The sequence below is a fragment of the Macaca nemestrina genome, chromosome 16 (assembly GCF_043159975.1).
Source record: "Macaca nemestrina isolate mMacNem1 chromosome 16, mMacNem.hap1, whole genome shotgun sequence".
Lineage (NCBI taxonomy): Eukaryota > Metazoa > Chordata > Mammalia > Primates > Cercopithecidae > Macaca > Macaca nemestrina.
In genome coordinates, this window is record NC_092140.1 from 97529 (window position 1) to 115025 (window position 17497).

Consider the following 17497-nt stretch of genomic DNA (forward strand, 5'->3'; position numbering starts at 1 on the left):
GCCCCTCCTCGGGCTGCGATGCTCGGGGCCGCCCACGAAGGGGCCAGGAAGCTGCGGGACGGGTCGGGGTCGGGGTCGTGACCTCCGGCCACACAGCCTAGCTCTCCGCGGGGCCGGGCGGACCCTCAGGGAGCGGCGGCCGAGGTTTAGGGCGGCCCCGGAAGCAGAGCTCCGGCGGCTTTGGTCTGGTCGTGGTGAGAGGAGATCGCAGACGAGCCGCCTTCCCAGCCCAGCACCGTTTTTATCCCCCTCCCCCAGGCTCTCTGTGGCCGGGGCTCCATCAGAGCTGGGTTGGCATTTGAACGTTTTTTTTGTTTTTTGTTTTTTGTTTTTGGAGACAGTCTCTGTCGCCCAGACTGGAGTGCAGTGGCGCGATCTCGGCTCACTGCAAGCTCCGCCTTCCGGGTTTACGCCATTCTCCTGCCTCAGCCTCCCGAATAGCTGGGACTACAGGCGCCCGCCACCTCGCTCGGCTAGTTTTTTGTATTTTTTAGTAGAGACGGGGTTTCACCATGTTAGCCAGGATGGTCTCGATCTCCTGACCTCGTGATCCACCCGTCTCGGCCTCCCAAAGTGCTGGGATTACAGGCTTGAGCCACCGCGCCCGGCCTTTTTTTTTGTATTTTTAAAGCAGAGACGGGGTTTCGCCATGTTGGCCGGGATGGTCTCGATCTCCTGACCTCGTTATCCGCCTGTCTCGGCCTCCCAAAGTGCTGAGATTACAGACGTGAGCCACCGATCCGGGCCCTTGCACGTATTTTCTTATGAACACACAGGTAGCAGCACTTTGATTACAGTAATTTATATGGAAGTTATTTTAAAATGACTTTCCCCTTCTCTTCCTCATGTAGGCTGTATATTTCATCTGCAGCACGCTTTCTCCCAAGAATCTCAAGCACACACAGGAAACCAGAGAATAACATCACTGAGGCTTGAACACATCCAGAGACCAAGGGCGTCACTGGCAGAAAAGCTTTTAGGCGGATCCACAGGCCCGAGAGCCACCCCGCCCAGAGACGTGGCTTCCTATGAGCAGTTCACACGCGGCTCTGCAGCACCCACAAGCGGGGCCAGGGGCTGGTTTTCGTAGTTCACAGTCTGCAGGGATCTTAGCAAAAATATGGCCGTGGTAAAAGGGCCTAGACCAGGCTCAGTGAGTAGGAAGACTAGTTAGGCTGATGAAAAGCTCTGATGATGTGTGTGATTAAAAGTAGGAAAATGTGGTTGCCAGATAAAATATTTTACCATATAGTGAGGGGCAGAATGTGGAAACCATTTATTTTAAATGTTTGTTCCTGCAGTGTTTAAAATATAGGAGATATATTCTGATTATAAAGAAACTGCTCTCGGCCGGGCGTGGTGGCTCACGCCTGTAATCCCAACACTTTGGGAGGCCGAGACGGGCGGATCACAAGGTCAGGAGATCGAGACCATCCTGGCTAACACAGTGAAACCCCGTCTCTACTAAAAATACAAAAAATTAGCCGGGTGTGGTGGTGGGCGCCTCTAGTCCCAGCTACACGGGAGGCTGAGGCAGGAGAAGGGCGTAAACCTGGGAGGCGGAGCTTGCAGTGAGCTGAGATCCGGCCACTGCACTCCAGCCTGGGCGACAGAGCAAGACTCCGTCTCAAAAAAAAAAAAAGAAAAAAAAGAAACTGCTCTCAATCTATTTGTATGTCTTCCCTCTAGTTTTAAAATATTAAACAATTAACTCAATATTTAATTTTACCTCTAGTCATGTTATTAGGCTGGGATAATAAAAAGGACTGTTGAACTTCACATCTGCCATCTATAACACATTCTTAATGAAGCAATCTTGCACCAGGGGATTTATCAACTCTGCCAAATTTCCTAAAATTACCAAATGGAGAAAAAAGAGCTGGTCCCGCCTCTCACCAGGCACAACCAGGTACAGTAACTTAGGGTATTTCTTGTGTTCGTGTTTTGCCCTCACCACTGCAAAGACCTGTTCTTGGCTGAAGCCAGGTTGGCCTCAGCCAACGTGAGGGAGCCTTCATTTGACCTTCCCCAGAACCGTGAGCATTTCCACTTCTCCCTTTACTGCACTGTATACGTAAAGGGACTCATGTTTGCTGGATGTGTATATTTTGTAAACATAGCTAGCAAAATGTCCAAATGTTTCTTCCCCCCAAGTCAATTTTTTAACACCTGATTCATTACTTCCTGTTATTGCAAAGTTCTGAAAAATGATTTTGAAAAAAAGGATTTTAGAATTCAGCTGTTTGATGAAATTATCTTTAAATAAAATCTTACATGAATTTTAAGATACAGTGAATGAAATACACTTGTAAAATAGTTTGATTTTACATGACAAATTATATCATAAAGAAAATCTAGCTTCCTACACATTAGCCAGCCTGTTGAAATGTTCTGTTTGATACATGTAGAGAACTTTACAGCCAAAGCAAAGCAGTAAGAAAAAATCTCCAAACCTTTCTTCATGTGGGCTGTATACTATGTAACTTTACTTTTGCTTAACTGAACACTTCCATCTATGAATGTGGCCCCGGGCTACATTTTACTTGGTAGCCCCTATCTCATTGGTAGATGACAGTGACTTGAAGAAGCTGGTGACCATAACACTTCCAAGTATTTCCCTTAAGGATAACATGGCCACTGTAGTTAGCGAGAAGGACACCTTTTTAGGAGAAACTTGTCATGAGATACTGAAGAACTGGGTAGTAACAGGAACAATACTTGGCAGTATGATGACACATTGTTTTTACTCTCAGGAGGCCTAAACACTGATGTTAGCACTGCTGCTAATCTGAATTACAGCTTAGTCAAGTGTCTGAACCCTTTGCATTTTGTGTCGTAAAGCACTGTCAACAGAGTAATGGCTCACCTACCGGACATTCACTTACAGAAACCAAAAAAATCCTAACAGTGATCAGTGAGAAAACTAAATGGTTTTCTTTTTTTTTTTCCTCTGGCAGGAAAAATAAATGTAAAAACTCAGCACTTTATTAATATAATACTTTCATTTTAGTTGTTTTAAAAATAATTACGTTCAGTCACTTGATTTTCTACCCCCAACTCAAGACAGGGGAGGCACACATGATGCCTGACAGAGAGACAGAAAAGCCATTTAAAAATGAAAACAAGAAAACACATTAGTTTGAGTCTAATTTAGCATGGGGTAACTCATGGTCTCTAAGTGTATTACTGTGTTAACTTCCAGCACAGTATCTGACTTTCACTGTGATGACTGCAGACCGGATGGGGTCTGAACGCTGGTCTTCAGCGCACCATACAACAGTGCTAGACCCTCAACTGTATGAAGGGGAAGAAAGCCCTCCTTAAAAGATTTACTGGAGTTAACACCTGGGGATCCTCAAGAAATGAACGCTACCACTGTTCTGCTTCAGAAGGTAGAAATACAGGGAATACACTTTAGATAGGTTAAGATAAAAAGTTTTGTGTTTAAGGCAGTTCAGTTGCCTGGAAAATTCACTTCTGTATAATGCCTAATTTGTTAATGATGCTGTGAGTAGATGCTTTGTAGTAACTATACAAGTTTGTTTTTCTTTTATGAAAAAGTAATGTGTCCTCTGACGTTAGGAGTAGGAGCGTTTGAATAAAGGACTTTAAACCAATGAAGCATATAATCCTCTCTCTTTATTAGAATGACGAAAAGAGTGGCGGCGGTGTTTGCTTGTACAGTTATCACCTAGGAGTCATATCAAGATTCTAAAATAGTTTGATTTTACATGACAAATTATATCATAAAGAAAATCTAGCTTTATGATTTTCTGTTACAATGGCTGTTCGATTCTTTGAGCTTTTTAAAGCATCACAAATGTATTAATGTTTATTATCTTAAATACTATGACTTTCAAAAGTAAAACTGAATTTTGATAAGTATTGCAAACAATTTTATATGACTATTATTTAGCTATAGTTTTTTTTGTCTTTTTTGAGACAGTCTCGCTCTGTCCCCCAGACTGGAGTGCAGTGGTGCAATCTCAGCTCACTGCAAGCTCCGCCTCCCGGGTTCCCGCCATTCTCCTGCCTCAGCCTCCCGAGTAGCTGGTACTACAGGCTCCTGCCACCACACCTGGCTAATTTTTTGTATCTTTAGTAGAGACGGGGTTTCACCGTGTTAGCCAGGATGGTCTCGATCTCCTGACCTCGTGATCTCCCTGCCTCGGCCTCCCAAAGTGTTGGGATTACAGGCGTGAGCCACCATGCCCAGCCTATAGTTTTTTTTTAAATATGACTAATATTTAAAGAGAGCAGTGACGTCATAGAAAACGGCAGGGCAGGAAGCTTCGGGGATTGAATTGATTGGTTCTTCTCCAAAACAACCATTAAGCTGGACAAAAAATTAGCAGAATCAACTGTTTTCTAACTCTGTCACCTCATCAGATGCTTACTGCAACCCGGGGAAGGCTTGATGATGCAGAGGCTGCAGCTTTTTGGTTCAGAGGGTGGTGTGGATGGACAGCCTATGTACCTGCTGCAGCCTGTCCTCAGCGAGGACCCTGTGCATTTTGGTCATATAATGGTGCCCTGAGGGACCAGCGTAGATGCGTGCCTTTGTCTCGACCCCTTAGGCTGCAGCAATTTCCCCAGTACCATCTGTCAGAAAATTTAGAGACATACACTTTAAAAAAAGAAAAAAAACACGAGGTCAGGAGATCGAGACCATCCTGGCTAACACAGTGAAACCCCATCTCTAGTAAAAAATACAAAAAACTAGCCAGACGAGGTGGCGGGAGCCTGTAGTCCCAGCTACTCGGGAGGCTGAGGCAGGAGAATGGTGTGAACCTGGGAGGTGCAGCTTGCAGCTAGCTGAGATCGCACCACTGTGCTCCAGCCTGGGTGACAGAGTGAGACTCCGTCTCAAAAAAAAAAAAGATCCAGATATTGGGCCAGCCACGGTTACTCATGCCTGTAATCCCAGCACTTTGGGAGGCTGAGGCGAGAGGATCATCAGAGCCCCTGAGTTCAAGACCACCCTGGGTAACATAGTGAGACTGCGTCTCTACAAAAATAAAAATAAATAAATTAGCCAGGCATGGTGGTGCATTCCTGTAGTCCTAGCTACTTGGGAGGCTGAGGCGAGAGGACCCCTTGAGCCAAGGAGTTAGAGGCTGTAGTGAGCTGTGATCATGCCACGGCACTGCAGCCTAGGTGACACAGACCTCATCTCAAAGAAAAGAAAAGATCCAGACACTTAAGGAAATCTCTGTCAGGTTACAGGCTGACCAGAGAGACAATAAAAAGACCAGGAACCTCAGGAATACAGACTTTGCAAAAATAACTTGGAAAATTCACTACACAAATGAACTGCAGCCCTCAACATGTAACAGAAGCAATCCTTGAGGAAAGGGATACTGTGATTTCCAGAGCTACTGCAGTGTCATATTCAAACTGTACAGTTCTCAACACAAAATTACAAAGCACACAAATAAAATGGAAAATATGGCTGACTTATGGGAAAAAAAGAGTATGACAGAAACTGTCCCTGAGGAAGCCCAGATATTAGAATTACTAGTCAAAGATGTTCATCAACTGTATTAATATGCTCACAGGGCTAGCAGAAACCCTGGAAAACGGACTAAAGGAACCAGGAGAGTGATGTATGAACAAACAGAAAATGTGAACAGAGACAGAAATGATAAAAAGGAACCAAATAGAAACTCAGGAATTGAAAAACACAACAGCTGAGATCACAGCATTCACTGGAAGGATTCAGCAGCAGACTTGAGCAGGCAGAATTAGCAAAGGTGAAGAGAAGGCAGTTGAACTTATCCAGTCTGAGGAGCACAAGAACAGAACCTATGGGACACCATCAGAAATACCAACACACGCATATAGGAATCCCAACAAGAGAGGAAAAGGGCAAACAAACAAAAACAACAACAACAAAAAAACCCTAAAGAAATAATGGCCGGAAAGTGAGGAAGCACATCAAAAGCCAAAATCGGCCAAATGCAAGGCCTCTCGCACCAAACAGTTGGTCAAGTTGTGAATGCAAAGGAAAAGTTATTGAAGGAAATTAAAAGTGCTTCTCCATTAAACACACAAAAGAAAGTGAAACAGCCTCATTGCTGATAGGGAGAAGGTCTGAGTGATCTGGATACAAGACCAAACGAGACACAACATTGCTGTAAGCCAGCCTAATCCAGAGCAAGACCCTAACTCTCTTCAATTCTATGAAGGCTGAGAGAGGCGAGGGAGCTGCAAAAGAATAGGTAGAAACTAGCAGAGACTTTTCATGAGGTTTAAGGACAGAAGCCATCTCCACAACATAAAAAGTGCAAGACGGAACAGCAATTGCTGATGGAGAAGCCATCTAGATGGTCTAGCAAAGATCATTAATGAAGATGGCCACATTAAACAGCAGATAATCAAGGCAGACAAAACAGCCTTATATTGGAATATGATGCCATCTAGGACTCTCATAGCTGAAGAGGAGTCGATGCCTTGTTTCAAAGGACAGGCTGACTTGTGAGGGGCTAATGCAGCTGGAGGCTTTAAACTAAAGCCAATGCTCATTCACATTTTGAAGAAAATCTGAGAGCTAAGTCTATTCTGCCTGTGCTTTACAAATAGAAAAAGTTTAGGTGACAGCACCTCTGTTTACAGCATGGTTCACTATTTTAAGCCTACCCTTGAGACCTACTGTTCAGAAAATGATTCCTTTCAAAGCGTCACTGCTCACTGACAGTCTGACAATGCACCTGGTCACCCATGGGCTCCGTGGGAGATGTACAAGACGAATGCTGTTTGCATGCTGCTAACACATCCATCTGCAGCTCACGGATCAAGGAGTCATTTTGAATTTCAAGTCTTATCTTTTAGGAAATACGTTTTGTAAGGCTATAGCTGCCATAGAGTGATTCCTCAGACGGATCTGGGCAAAGAACACAGAAAACTTTCGGGAAAGGATTCACCATTCTAAATGCCATTAAGAACATTTGTGATTCATGAGGAGTGGTCAAAATGGGAGTTTGGAAGAAGTTGCTTGCAGCATGTGGTGATCCAATAGCAAGATAACTAAAATCAGAAGTGGAGCTGGGCGTGGTGGTGTGTGCCGGTAATCCCAGCTACTTGGGAGGCTGAAGTGAGAGGGCTGCTTGAACCCAGGAGTTCGAGATGAGCCTGGGCAACACATGAGACTCTGTGTCAAAAAATATACAAATAAAAAAAAAAGAAATCTAAAAATGGAGCCTAAAGATGTGACTGAATTGCTGCAATCTCATGATAAAACTTTAATAGATGAGGAGTTGCTCTCTATGGATAAGCACAGAAAAGAGTTTCTTAAAACGGAATCTACTCCTGGTGAAGATACTGAACATTGCCGAAACAACAACAAAGGATTTAGAAGATTCCATAAATTTCGCTGATAAAGCAGCGTTGGGGTTTGAGAGGATTAACTCGTTTTGAAAGACGTTCTACTGTAATACGTTGTCAAACAGCATCACATGCTACAGAGAAATCTTTCATCAAAGAGTCAATCAATGCAGCAAACTTCACTGTCTTATTTGAAGAAGTTACCAGTCACCCCAGCCTTCAGCAACCATCATCATCAGCCACCCACATGGAGGCAAGACCCTCCGTTAGCAAAAAGATTACAACTTGCTAAGGGTTTCAATGTTAAAGGCATTTTTTTTAACAATAAAGTGTTCTCTTTTTTTTTTTATTTTTATTTTTAGATGGAGTCTCACTCTGTTGCCCAGGCTGGAGTGCAGTGGTGGGTGTGCTGTCCAGCTCACTGCAATCTCTGCCTCTGGGGTTCAGGTGATTCTCCTGCCTCAGCCCCCCAAGTAGCTGGTATTACATGCACGTGCCACCACGCCCGGCTGATTTCTGTATTTTAGTAGAAACAGGGTTTTGCCATGTTGGCCAGGCTGGTCTCGAATTCCTGAAAGTATTTTTAAATTAAGGTGTGTACACTGTTTTTTGGACATAATGCTATTACGTACTTAATAGACTACAGTATAAACGCAACTTTTATATGTACTGGGAAACCAAACAATTTGTGAAACTTGTTTTATTGTGATATTTGCTTTATTTCGCCAGTTTGGAACCAAAACTGCAATGTCCCCAAGACATGCCTGTAGGTACACCAGTCCATACTGATAAATGACTGAATAAACAGGAGAGAAGAAACAAATCTTCAAGAAGAATAACATGCACAGATACTGCTCTCTCCCGGGGTTGGAGCTTAAACCTCCTCAACCCACAGAGTATGGAAAGGGAAAAACAGGAACTTGACAGTGGAGAAACCTGGCAGACACCACTGTGACCAGGTGGCCAAGGTGAGCACTGCCTGGGATAGGTGATGTGGTGGTTACAACCACCCAGCAGGATGTGATGAGAAAGGTGCTTGAGAAACATCAGACCAACTCCAATGGAGGGACATTCTTCAGACTGCCTGGCCAGTACTCCTCAGAACTGTCAGGGTCATGAGAAACAAGGAAAGTCTGAGGAACTGTCACAGGCGAGAGACCGCAAAGGAGACGAGATGACTAAATGTAGTGTGTGCCTGGATGGGACTCTGGGACAGAAAGCAGACATTAGGGAAAAACTGGTGAAATCCAAATAAAGGCTGGATTTTAGTTAATGGTAACTACCAACGTTGGTTTCTTAGTCATGACAAATGTTCCATGGTAACGTAAGAGGTTAACAATGGGGGACACTAGGTGAGGGGCACATAGAAGCTCTCTGTACTCTCTCTGCCATTTTCCTGTAAATCTCAAATTAGACCAAAATAAAAGTTTATTGGAAAAGAAAAATAAAAAAAAAGACATAACAGATGGTTTACCTTCTTTATTCCACTATGTATAACTATTTTGTAGGTTCAGAGAATCAGAACACATCTGTTGCAAAGGTGTGCGATCCAGTCTCTTAAGGCGGGTCTCTGTTCCTAAATGTAGAGATGCAGTTTGGAGTCACGTTAGGAAGTGGGACGTTCTTAAGCCATGGAGAGGATGTGAGAGAATACTAACCTACAGCGGGACCAGGACCACTGACTGGAGTCACGTGCTGTGGTCTGACATAGACGTCTCTAACATCATGTCACTTTCATTCATTTCAATTTCAAAAGTTTCTTCCAAGGAAGGTCTGGAATCTGGAGTTTTCCTTGAGGTTTCCAATGGCGTAAGCCCCGTTTCTTCTGCAGTCTGTTTTTCTACTTCAAATTCCCTGAAATCCCACGGAGGTGAAATAATGTTTTTTAGTGTCTTCATTGTATGCACATCAAAGTCATAACATTTTAATTTGTCTTTAATGTCTGCTCCTAAAAAGAAATACTATAATTAGAATAAAATAAGAAATTCCATCATTTATCATTTCTATTGTTATATAACACCATCTCTATCATTTAAGTCAGATTATACTATTTAGAATAAAATATAAAACTCCATTTATCTATCATTTCCATCATTATACACCATCTCTATCATTTAAGTCAAATTATACTTTTAAGAGCACAAGTTGAGAGCAGAAGGAAAACAACATTCCAATCTTTTCTTTTTCATTTGTTTTCCACCATTTGCAATGGAGGTGTCAGGAGACTTTTAGAAGCACAGGCAGTTGCAACTCCAGGGTTTCAACAGCTGCCCTATTTCCAAGGCCTCCTAAATACGGATGAGGCCTGTGGGCAACTTTTTCCTCTGCTATTACAGATAAGACCTGCATTGTGTGGCCGCGAGGGGTGGCTCACACCTGTAATCCCAGCACTCTGGGAGGCCGAGGTGGGCAGGGAAATTGAGACCATCCTGGCTAACACGGTGAAATCTCGTCTCTACTAAAAAAAAATACAAAAAAATTAGCCGGATGTGGTGGTAGGCGCCTGTAGTCCCAGCTACTCAGGAGGCTGAGGCAGGAGAACGGCGTGAACCTGGGAGGCGGAGCTTGCAGTGAGCTGAGATCGTGCCACTGCACTCCAGCCTGGCTGACAGAGCTAGATTCCGTCGCAAAAAAAAAAAAAGAACTGCTGCGCCCACTGGGTATAGTCACCAATCTTATGCACACAGAAGCCACAATGAAATAAAATTCATTTCCCATATATTAAAACCTTAAGGGTGATATAAATTTGAACAGATATGAACAGATATATTAGGTACAATCATTCGACATAAACAAAATGAGTTTTACACGGTTCAAACCAATAGCTTTCAGGAATAGGTAGTTTGGCAGATAATGACATGCAAACCTTCTAGAAATAAAAATGACATGAATGGTAAATCTCTTCTGCAAGGTCAAGGAGACGTCCCTCTGACTCATTATCAACTCTCCAGCCTTTATTTAGCTTCCTATGAACTTGCCTTGAACAAATGACGAAACTAAGGCTCAGACTTGCCTTTCTTGCCACAGGGCTGCCGAGGGGCAGAGCTGAGGTTTCAACCCAACATCTCTAGGAAACCAGAGTTTACATTTGTTTTTTTAAAACTGAGCTAAAACCAAGAGTCAAGTGTGAATCTCCTTAAGCACACGACTGAATGAACGCTACGTACATGCATCCCACATGACCACCGCCAGAAGGGCACAGAACACGCACAGCTCCTTAAGACCACCCTGTGCCCGCTCCTGGTCAATACTGCCAGCTTTCCCAAGCCTGAAATAAGCACTATATGGACTTTTCTATCACTACCAATTAGTTTTGTTCATTACTAACTGATACGGTTTGGATCCGTGTCCCACCAAATCTCAGGTTGAATTGTAATCCTCTATGTTGGAAGGTGGGGCCTGGAGGGAGGTGATTGGATCATGGGGGTGGTTTCTCCTGAATGGTTTAGTGCCATCCTCTTGGTGCTGTTCTCGTGACAGTCAGTTCTAGTTGTTTAAAGTCTGTGGCACCTCCTCCCTTTCTCAATCCCTCCTGTTCCAGATATGTGAAGTGGTGGCTCCCCACTTAGCCTTCTGCCATGATTTCAGGTTTCCTGAGGCCTCCCCAGAAGCCAAGCAGATGCCAGCATCATGCTTCCTGGATAGCCTGCAGAACTGTGAGCCAATTACACTTCTTTTCTTATAAATTACCCAGGCTCAGGTATTTCTTTATAGTAACGCGAGAATGGACTAATACACTAATCTTATAAATGGAAGTAATCAGTAGATATTCATATTTTTGTCAAAAATCTGTGAAATTTGTCAGGCGTGGTGGCTCACGCCTGTAATCCCAGCACTCTGGGAGACCGAGGCAGACAGATCACCCGAAGTCAGGAATTCAAGACCAGCCTGGCCAACGTGGTGAAACCCCATCTCTACTAAAAATACAAAAACTTAGCTAGGTGGGGTGGCATGCGCCTGTAATCCTAGCTACTCGGGAGGCTGAGGCAAGAGAATTGCTTGAACCCAGAAGGCAGAGGTTGCAGTAAGCTGAGATTGCACAACTGCACTCCAGCCTGGGCGACTGAAACTCCCTTTCAGAAAAAAAAATAGTAATAATTAAAAATTTTTAAAAATCTGTAAAATTGATCCATGTTTCTAAATGATTCAGTAGTATGAACATGCCACAATTTATTTCTCCTCTCTCCTACTGGTGGATGTTTGAGTCATTTCCAGTTAGGTGCTATTATGAATAAAGCCATGAATACTCTTGTTTGTGACCTTTAGTGGACAGAAGCACTTGCTTCCGTTGGGCTCACACCTGGGAGCACAACTGCTACATCACAGAATCAGTATGGTCAATCATCACCCTCATACCCACTCCAATGAATCACACCTCCCAGCACCCTCACCCTGGTACAGCCCCTCCCACATTGACTCTGAGCTTATGAGACTTGTACTGATGGAACCGAACGTGATGGAAGTGATGTTGTGCAACTCTGAATTTTCAAGAGGTCCTGAACTTCAGTTCTTGTCCTTTAGAACCCTGAGAACATCGTGCTACAAAGAAACCTAAGATGAAAGCCCCAGAGAAAGAGACTTAGCACCCAAGCTGAGCTCCCTACTGGAAAATGATACCATTTTAGACCATCTACCCAGTCAAGTATCTGCTAACCACAGCTGCATGAGTAAACCTAGAGAAGACCCACAAATGGGTCACTCAACCCACAGAATTGTAAAAATAACACATTGTTGGTTGAGGTTTTGGAGTGGTTAGGCAGCAATAGAGAACTGATATAATAGGCTTAGCTTTACTATGATGTTAAGCAGTTTTCCAAAAAGTCTTTACCCTTTTATAACCCACTAGTAGTCAATCTACGAGAGTTCCAGTTGCTCCACATCACACCAATACCACATACTGTACTTTTAGCCATTCTGGGGGGTGTGTACTGGTTTCTCACTGTGGTTTTATTTATATTACTTTTTTGAGACAGGGTTTTCACTCTGTTGCTCAGGCTGGAGTGCAGTGGTGTGATCGCTGCAGCTTTGATATCCTGGGCTCCAGTAATCCTCCAGCCTCAGCCCTGAGTAGCTGGCACTAGAGGCACACACCATCACTATGGTTTTAATTTCATTTCCCTGATAAGTAATGATGTTGAGTGCCTTTATTTGCTTCTTAACTGAGGGAGAATAGGGTCTAAAGACAGGGCGCCTTCACTTCAGCCTCTGATTGGTCACAGTCTTCATTTGCATAGGGTGTAACTTCACTTCAGCCTCTGATTGGCCACAAACCAATCCTTCATTCGTATAGGGTGTGACCAACAGGAAACCCCTAAGGGTACTTAAACCCCAACCGGGGCTCATCAGCTACTTGCTGAAGCCGGCTCCCACTCTGTGGTGTGTACTTTCACTTCAGTACACCTCTGCTTTTGTCTTCCACTGCTTTGTGTGTTTTGTTCAATCTTTTTTCACCATGCCAAGAACCTGGACGACTTGTAGTGAAGACCTTCCACACCAGTAACATATTTTGGTGAGCCAGTCAGGAGGTAAGCCCAAATTTTGGGATTTATTTTTCTTTTATTTTTCCCTTTTTCCTCTCTAGAGAGCCTTCATTTGTGGGCATGAGCTGGAGCTATCGCCATGCGGCGATAGCTGTATACAGGGGAACTCTCCGCCTCGCTATTTCCCTTTTCCAACTCGGGATCCTCAGTGGATAGCACCTAAGCACAGCGACAACTGCGGGTCTCTGGCTGGGGACACTCTGGTGAAGTGAAAGATTTCCGTGTGGAAGTGCCTGGCCACCACTGCCCAGTTTGGATGAGGGACCCAAGTCCTTTTCTTGTTTTCAGTCTTTCAGTGGCCATTTCCTACCTAATTGCTCCTTGGTAACTGAGGGCAACTGGCTGGGGTTACCTAAATTTCTTGAGGTTCTCCTTGGAGGAATGAGAGAGCACCTAAGGCAGTAAACTAGGATAAATTAAGGGAGGTTACACAGGACAAGGAGAAAAATCCAGCCATGTTTCATGCCAGGCTGGAGGAGGACTTTAAAAACATACCAATCTGGACCCTTCCTCTCCCAAAGGCAGTGTTGAGCCCTCTTTTATTCCTAGTATTACTACTTTTGGTATGAACTTTCTTTTTTAGTGATTATGTAGAAGTTTATACATTCTAGTGACTGCTTCAAACAACCTATATTGTATCATTTTCAAGCCCACAGAAATGTATAAGGCATATAATTTTGACACTTCTCAATTATTTTTAAGGTTATAAGCATGTAAAATACTGTTAATATATATAAGAATATGCATAACTACCGACATATAGGTTTATTTTTTTTTTGAGATGGGCTCTGTCACCCAGGCTGGAGTACAGTGGTGCAATCTTGGCTCACTGCAACCTCTGCCTCCCGGGTTCAAGTGATTCTCCTGCCTCAGCCTCCCAAGTAGCTGGGACTACACACGTGTGCCAGTATGCCTGGCTAGTTTTGTTTTTTGTTTTTCTTTTTTTAGTAGGGGCAGGGTTTCACCATGTTGGCCAGGTAAGTCTTGACCTCCTGACCTCTGCCGGCCTTGGCCTCCCAAAGTGCTGGGATTACAGGCGTGAGCCACCATGCCCGGCCTAGATAGCTTCTTTTGAGAGATATTCTCTAAATTTTCATCCAGAGTAGATTCACTACAGTTTATTAGGTGTGCTTCTCGATACATTGCCTGAATGTTTTAAAGTACATAGAAATTTGAATACTGTTTAACCTCATACATTCCTTTGTTTATAGATTGTTTAATATTTCTAAGGATTAAAGACATCACAGCCCCCTCTAAGATTCAGTAATATTAATAAAATTTGAGACACATAAGGATAGAACCCAACACATTCAGAGAAAAATTGTTTATACTGCTGTAGAGCCGGAAATGAAACCCAGGTTCTAAGGGGACAGGGAAACTGTTTGTTAAGTGTGCCATGAGCTACCACACAAGTGCATCAGTGACTGGGCATAGAGCAGGCACAATTACAGGATGGTTAAGAGAGTGAGCTGTGGAGCTTAACTCTATGTGAACATGCATTTTTAAACTATGATGTGCTTCAGTTTATCCTACTTTACAACGGGTATTACTCATTTTTTGTTGTTCTTCTCAGTTGACTGGATTATTTCCCCAGTCTGTCTTCTTGCCACTCTGGATGCCCACATGAGACGACCCAGGGTAATTTCTGACAGCCTCGGACTCCTTGGGAAAACCAGAGGGCACCACAGACCCTGTTTTAGGAGCAACCTCTGTTTCCCTCAGGGAACCCCAAGACACATAAGCAGACAGGTCCTTCTCAAAATCTAAAGCTCTGCTCTGTTTTCTATCACATTACCTGATCTTTTTGACTTTTGGGGAAATTACATCAGACATTACTTTAGTAGGGCCTGGGCACAGTGGCTCATGCCTGTTATCCCAACACTTTGAGAGGCTGAGGCAGGCAGATCACCTGAGGTCAGGAGTTCAAGACCAGTCTGGCCTGAACATGGAGAAGACCAGTCTCTACTAAAAATACAAAATTAGCCAGGCGTGGTGGCACATGCCTGTAATCCCAGCTACTCGGGAGGCTGAGGCGGGAGAATCGCTTGAACCCGGGAGACAGGGGTTGTGGTGAGCTGCGATCGTGCCATTGCACCCCAGCCTGGGCAACAGAATGAAACTCCGTCTCAAAAAAAAAAAAAAAAAAAAAAGAAAGAAATTACTTTAGTAGGAATGGGAGTTAGCAGGCTTGCAACTTCCCTATCCTAGATCTCAAGATTTAACCTCACCACATCCTCCTTATCATGTAATGTTTATAACTAAACGAGTGCCCAAGTACAGCAATTCCATCCAAACTTGTATTATTACTTCTTCACTGTTATGGAAATGTATGGCATCTCAACATTCTATTGAAATGTAAAGATTTATATTGTTATACCCTGCATTTAAAATAATGACAGAGCCCCTTCGATTGTGTATTAGAAAAATGTTGCTAAGATTTCTTTTTCCATTATAGAAACAGACGGGTCCTTCTATCAAAGTGCTTTACACTTACTCTATAGCGGTATTTTCCACAAGCAAGTATTCAACTTTAAACTGAATGTATCCTTGGTGAGTCACTAACTCCCCACAGCATTGTTCCAATAAAATAAATGGAGTTTCTTGTTTTTAATGCAGCACGAATGGTTAGAAAGATAAACTTGGAACCTCAATGAGAATATGAGAAACATAAACAGAGACATATAACAACCTAAAAAATGGAGTACAATACCAATAAGAATAATGATAATCTTACCGATATAAGCTTCGGAATCACCAATGTACATTTCGATGCAATGACCAAGCATTGTAACAGAAAATGTATCATCTCGCCTAAGACCAAGGGCCTGCCATAAAAGATTCAGCATGGTTATTAAAAGAAAATGTATTTCCTTCTCTTTTGTTTAGAAATATTACCACACTGATTCATTTCAAAATATTCCAGAGCATCCAGGGTGGGGGAAGCGGCACTGTTAGTGGGGCCAGAGCTACACGAGCCGATGGCTGGCCATGAGCCGATGACTGTTGAAGTTGGTTATGGGTCATGGAGGTTCATCACACTATTCTATTTTCTTATGCTGGAAACCTACACCAAAAAAGGTTTTTTAAAAAGTTCTATCTCGACTGGGCACAGTGGCTCATGCCTGTAATCGCAGCACTTTGGGAGGCCTAGGCGGGTGGATCACCTGGGGTCAGGAGTTCCAGACCAGCCTGGCCAACATGGTGAAACCCCGTCTCTAATAAAAAATACAAAAATTAGCCGGGCATGGTGGCAGGTGCCTGTAATCCCAGCTACTTGGGAGGCTAAGGCAGGAAAAGTGCTGGGAGGTGGAGGCTGCAGTGAGCCAAGATTGCACCACTGCACTCTAGCCTGGGCAACAAAGTAAAATTCTATCTCAAAAGAAAAAAAAAAGTTCTATCTCCATATAGAGTTCTCTGAGCCTGCTGTATTTGTTTGTTTGTTTGTTTGTTTTCAGACATAGTCTCGCTCTGTCGCCAGGCTGGAGTGCAGTGGCGTGATCTCGGCTCACTGCAACCTCCACCTCCTGGGTTCAAGCAAATCTCCTGCCTCAGCCTGAGACTGAGGCACAGGGCTAGTAGCTGGGACTACAGGCATGTGCCCAGCTGATTTTTGTATTTTTAGTAGAGACGGGGTTTCACTATATTGGTCAGGATGGTCTTGATCTCTTGACCTCGTGATCTGCCCGCCTCAGCCTCCCAAAGTGCTGGTATTACAGGCGTGAGCCAACGTGCCCAGCCGAGCCTTCTGTATTAATCAGATCTCAGAAGAAAGGTAAATTATACAACACTCAAATATACATATTTAAAAGATTATACAGGACTAGAAAATGTGCTTAGTCCAAACTTCTGACGAGCTCAGTGCTCTGGTGACCATCATGGTACCTTCACGACTTCATCTAACCTCAAAATCTCTAATGAACTCCTGAAAATCAGTTACAAACCGCTCATGAGTTTATCTTTGATAAATTTTCTCATATTTTATCTCTTTTTCCAAATAGCATTAGTTCACTGATTCTAAGACCCACATTTTCTCAAATTCGAACACTGCTTCCCTTTTACCTGTGGTTTCCTATTACTGCCATCAACCAGCCACCGCTGCGACGTAGGTAAAACCTGCCTGAGCAGCATGGACTTGGTGGTTATGCTGGCAGCACAGACTAGATCACAAACCACGTGAGGAACACTTACACAGACACAGGGGTTGTGGCTTTCTAAAAACCCTCCGTTGACACTTCAGCAGACTGAGAGGGATGAGAGAGAGAGTTGGAAAGCAGGTGTCTGTGGCTGGGAGGAAACCCAGAGTCAGGAACTGGGAATGTGTGCTAGCATCAGGGCACTATTCTGGGAAAACACAGATACTGGCCCTCTGGGTTGAATATTGCAACCATTTATTTCACTTACATGTACATTTCTAGGTATGTACTAGAGTAATACAAATCTGCCTAAATATGTTCAAGAATATTTTCTCTAAATACAAAAAAATTAAGTGACAGGAAAAAATTATGTTAAAGTTTAATTGGCAGCACTTTTTTCTTTATGGTCATCCTGCTTACTCATGGTCTTAAATTTGATGGAATATGGTACATGGATTAAGGAAAGGTTCTTTCCTTGTGATGACTGCACAGACTGTTTTG

At 43.5% G+C, this 17497-nt stretch overlaps 1 protein-coding gene and 1 long non-coding RNA gene across 6 annotated transcripts in view; one reads left to right on the plus strand and one right to left on the minus strand.

Annotated features, from left to right (window-relative positions):
• Position 1: 1 nt before the first annotated feature.
• Positions 2-8778, plus strand: LOC105485228 (uncharacterized). 2 transcript variants are annotated; one of them, XR_011614552.1, is made up of 4 exons: positions 2-290; positions 1736-1909; positions 3203-3392; positions 8053-8778. It is a non-coding gene; the product is annotated as an uncharacterized lncRNA (long non-coding RNA). The 2 variants fall into 2 exon arrangements; XR_989417.2 differs by lacking the exon at positions 2-290 and adding an exon at positions 633-1153.
• Positions 8779-8787: 9 nt separating this feature from the next.
• LOC105485230 (cell division cycle 16) overlaps positions 8788-17497 on the minus strand; it is a 38903-nt gene continuing 30193 nt past the window's right edge. For 2 of the 4 annotated variants that reach the window (XM_011747461.2, XM_011747464.3), the window contains 2 exons: positions 15598-15688; positions 8788-9271 (listed from right to left, as the gene is read on the minus strand). In XM_011747461.2, the coding sequence (XP_011745763.1) occupies positions 9012-9271; positions 15598-15688 (351 nt within the window). In that variant the 3' untranslated portion in view covers positions 8788-9011. The remainder of the gene's footprint in view (positions 9272-15597; positions 15689-17497) is intronic. The other 2 variants (XM_011747462.2, XM_011747463.2) reach the window with 2 other exon arrangements.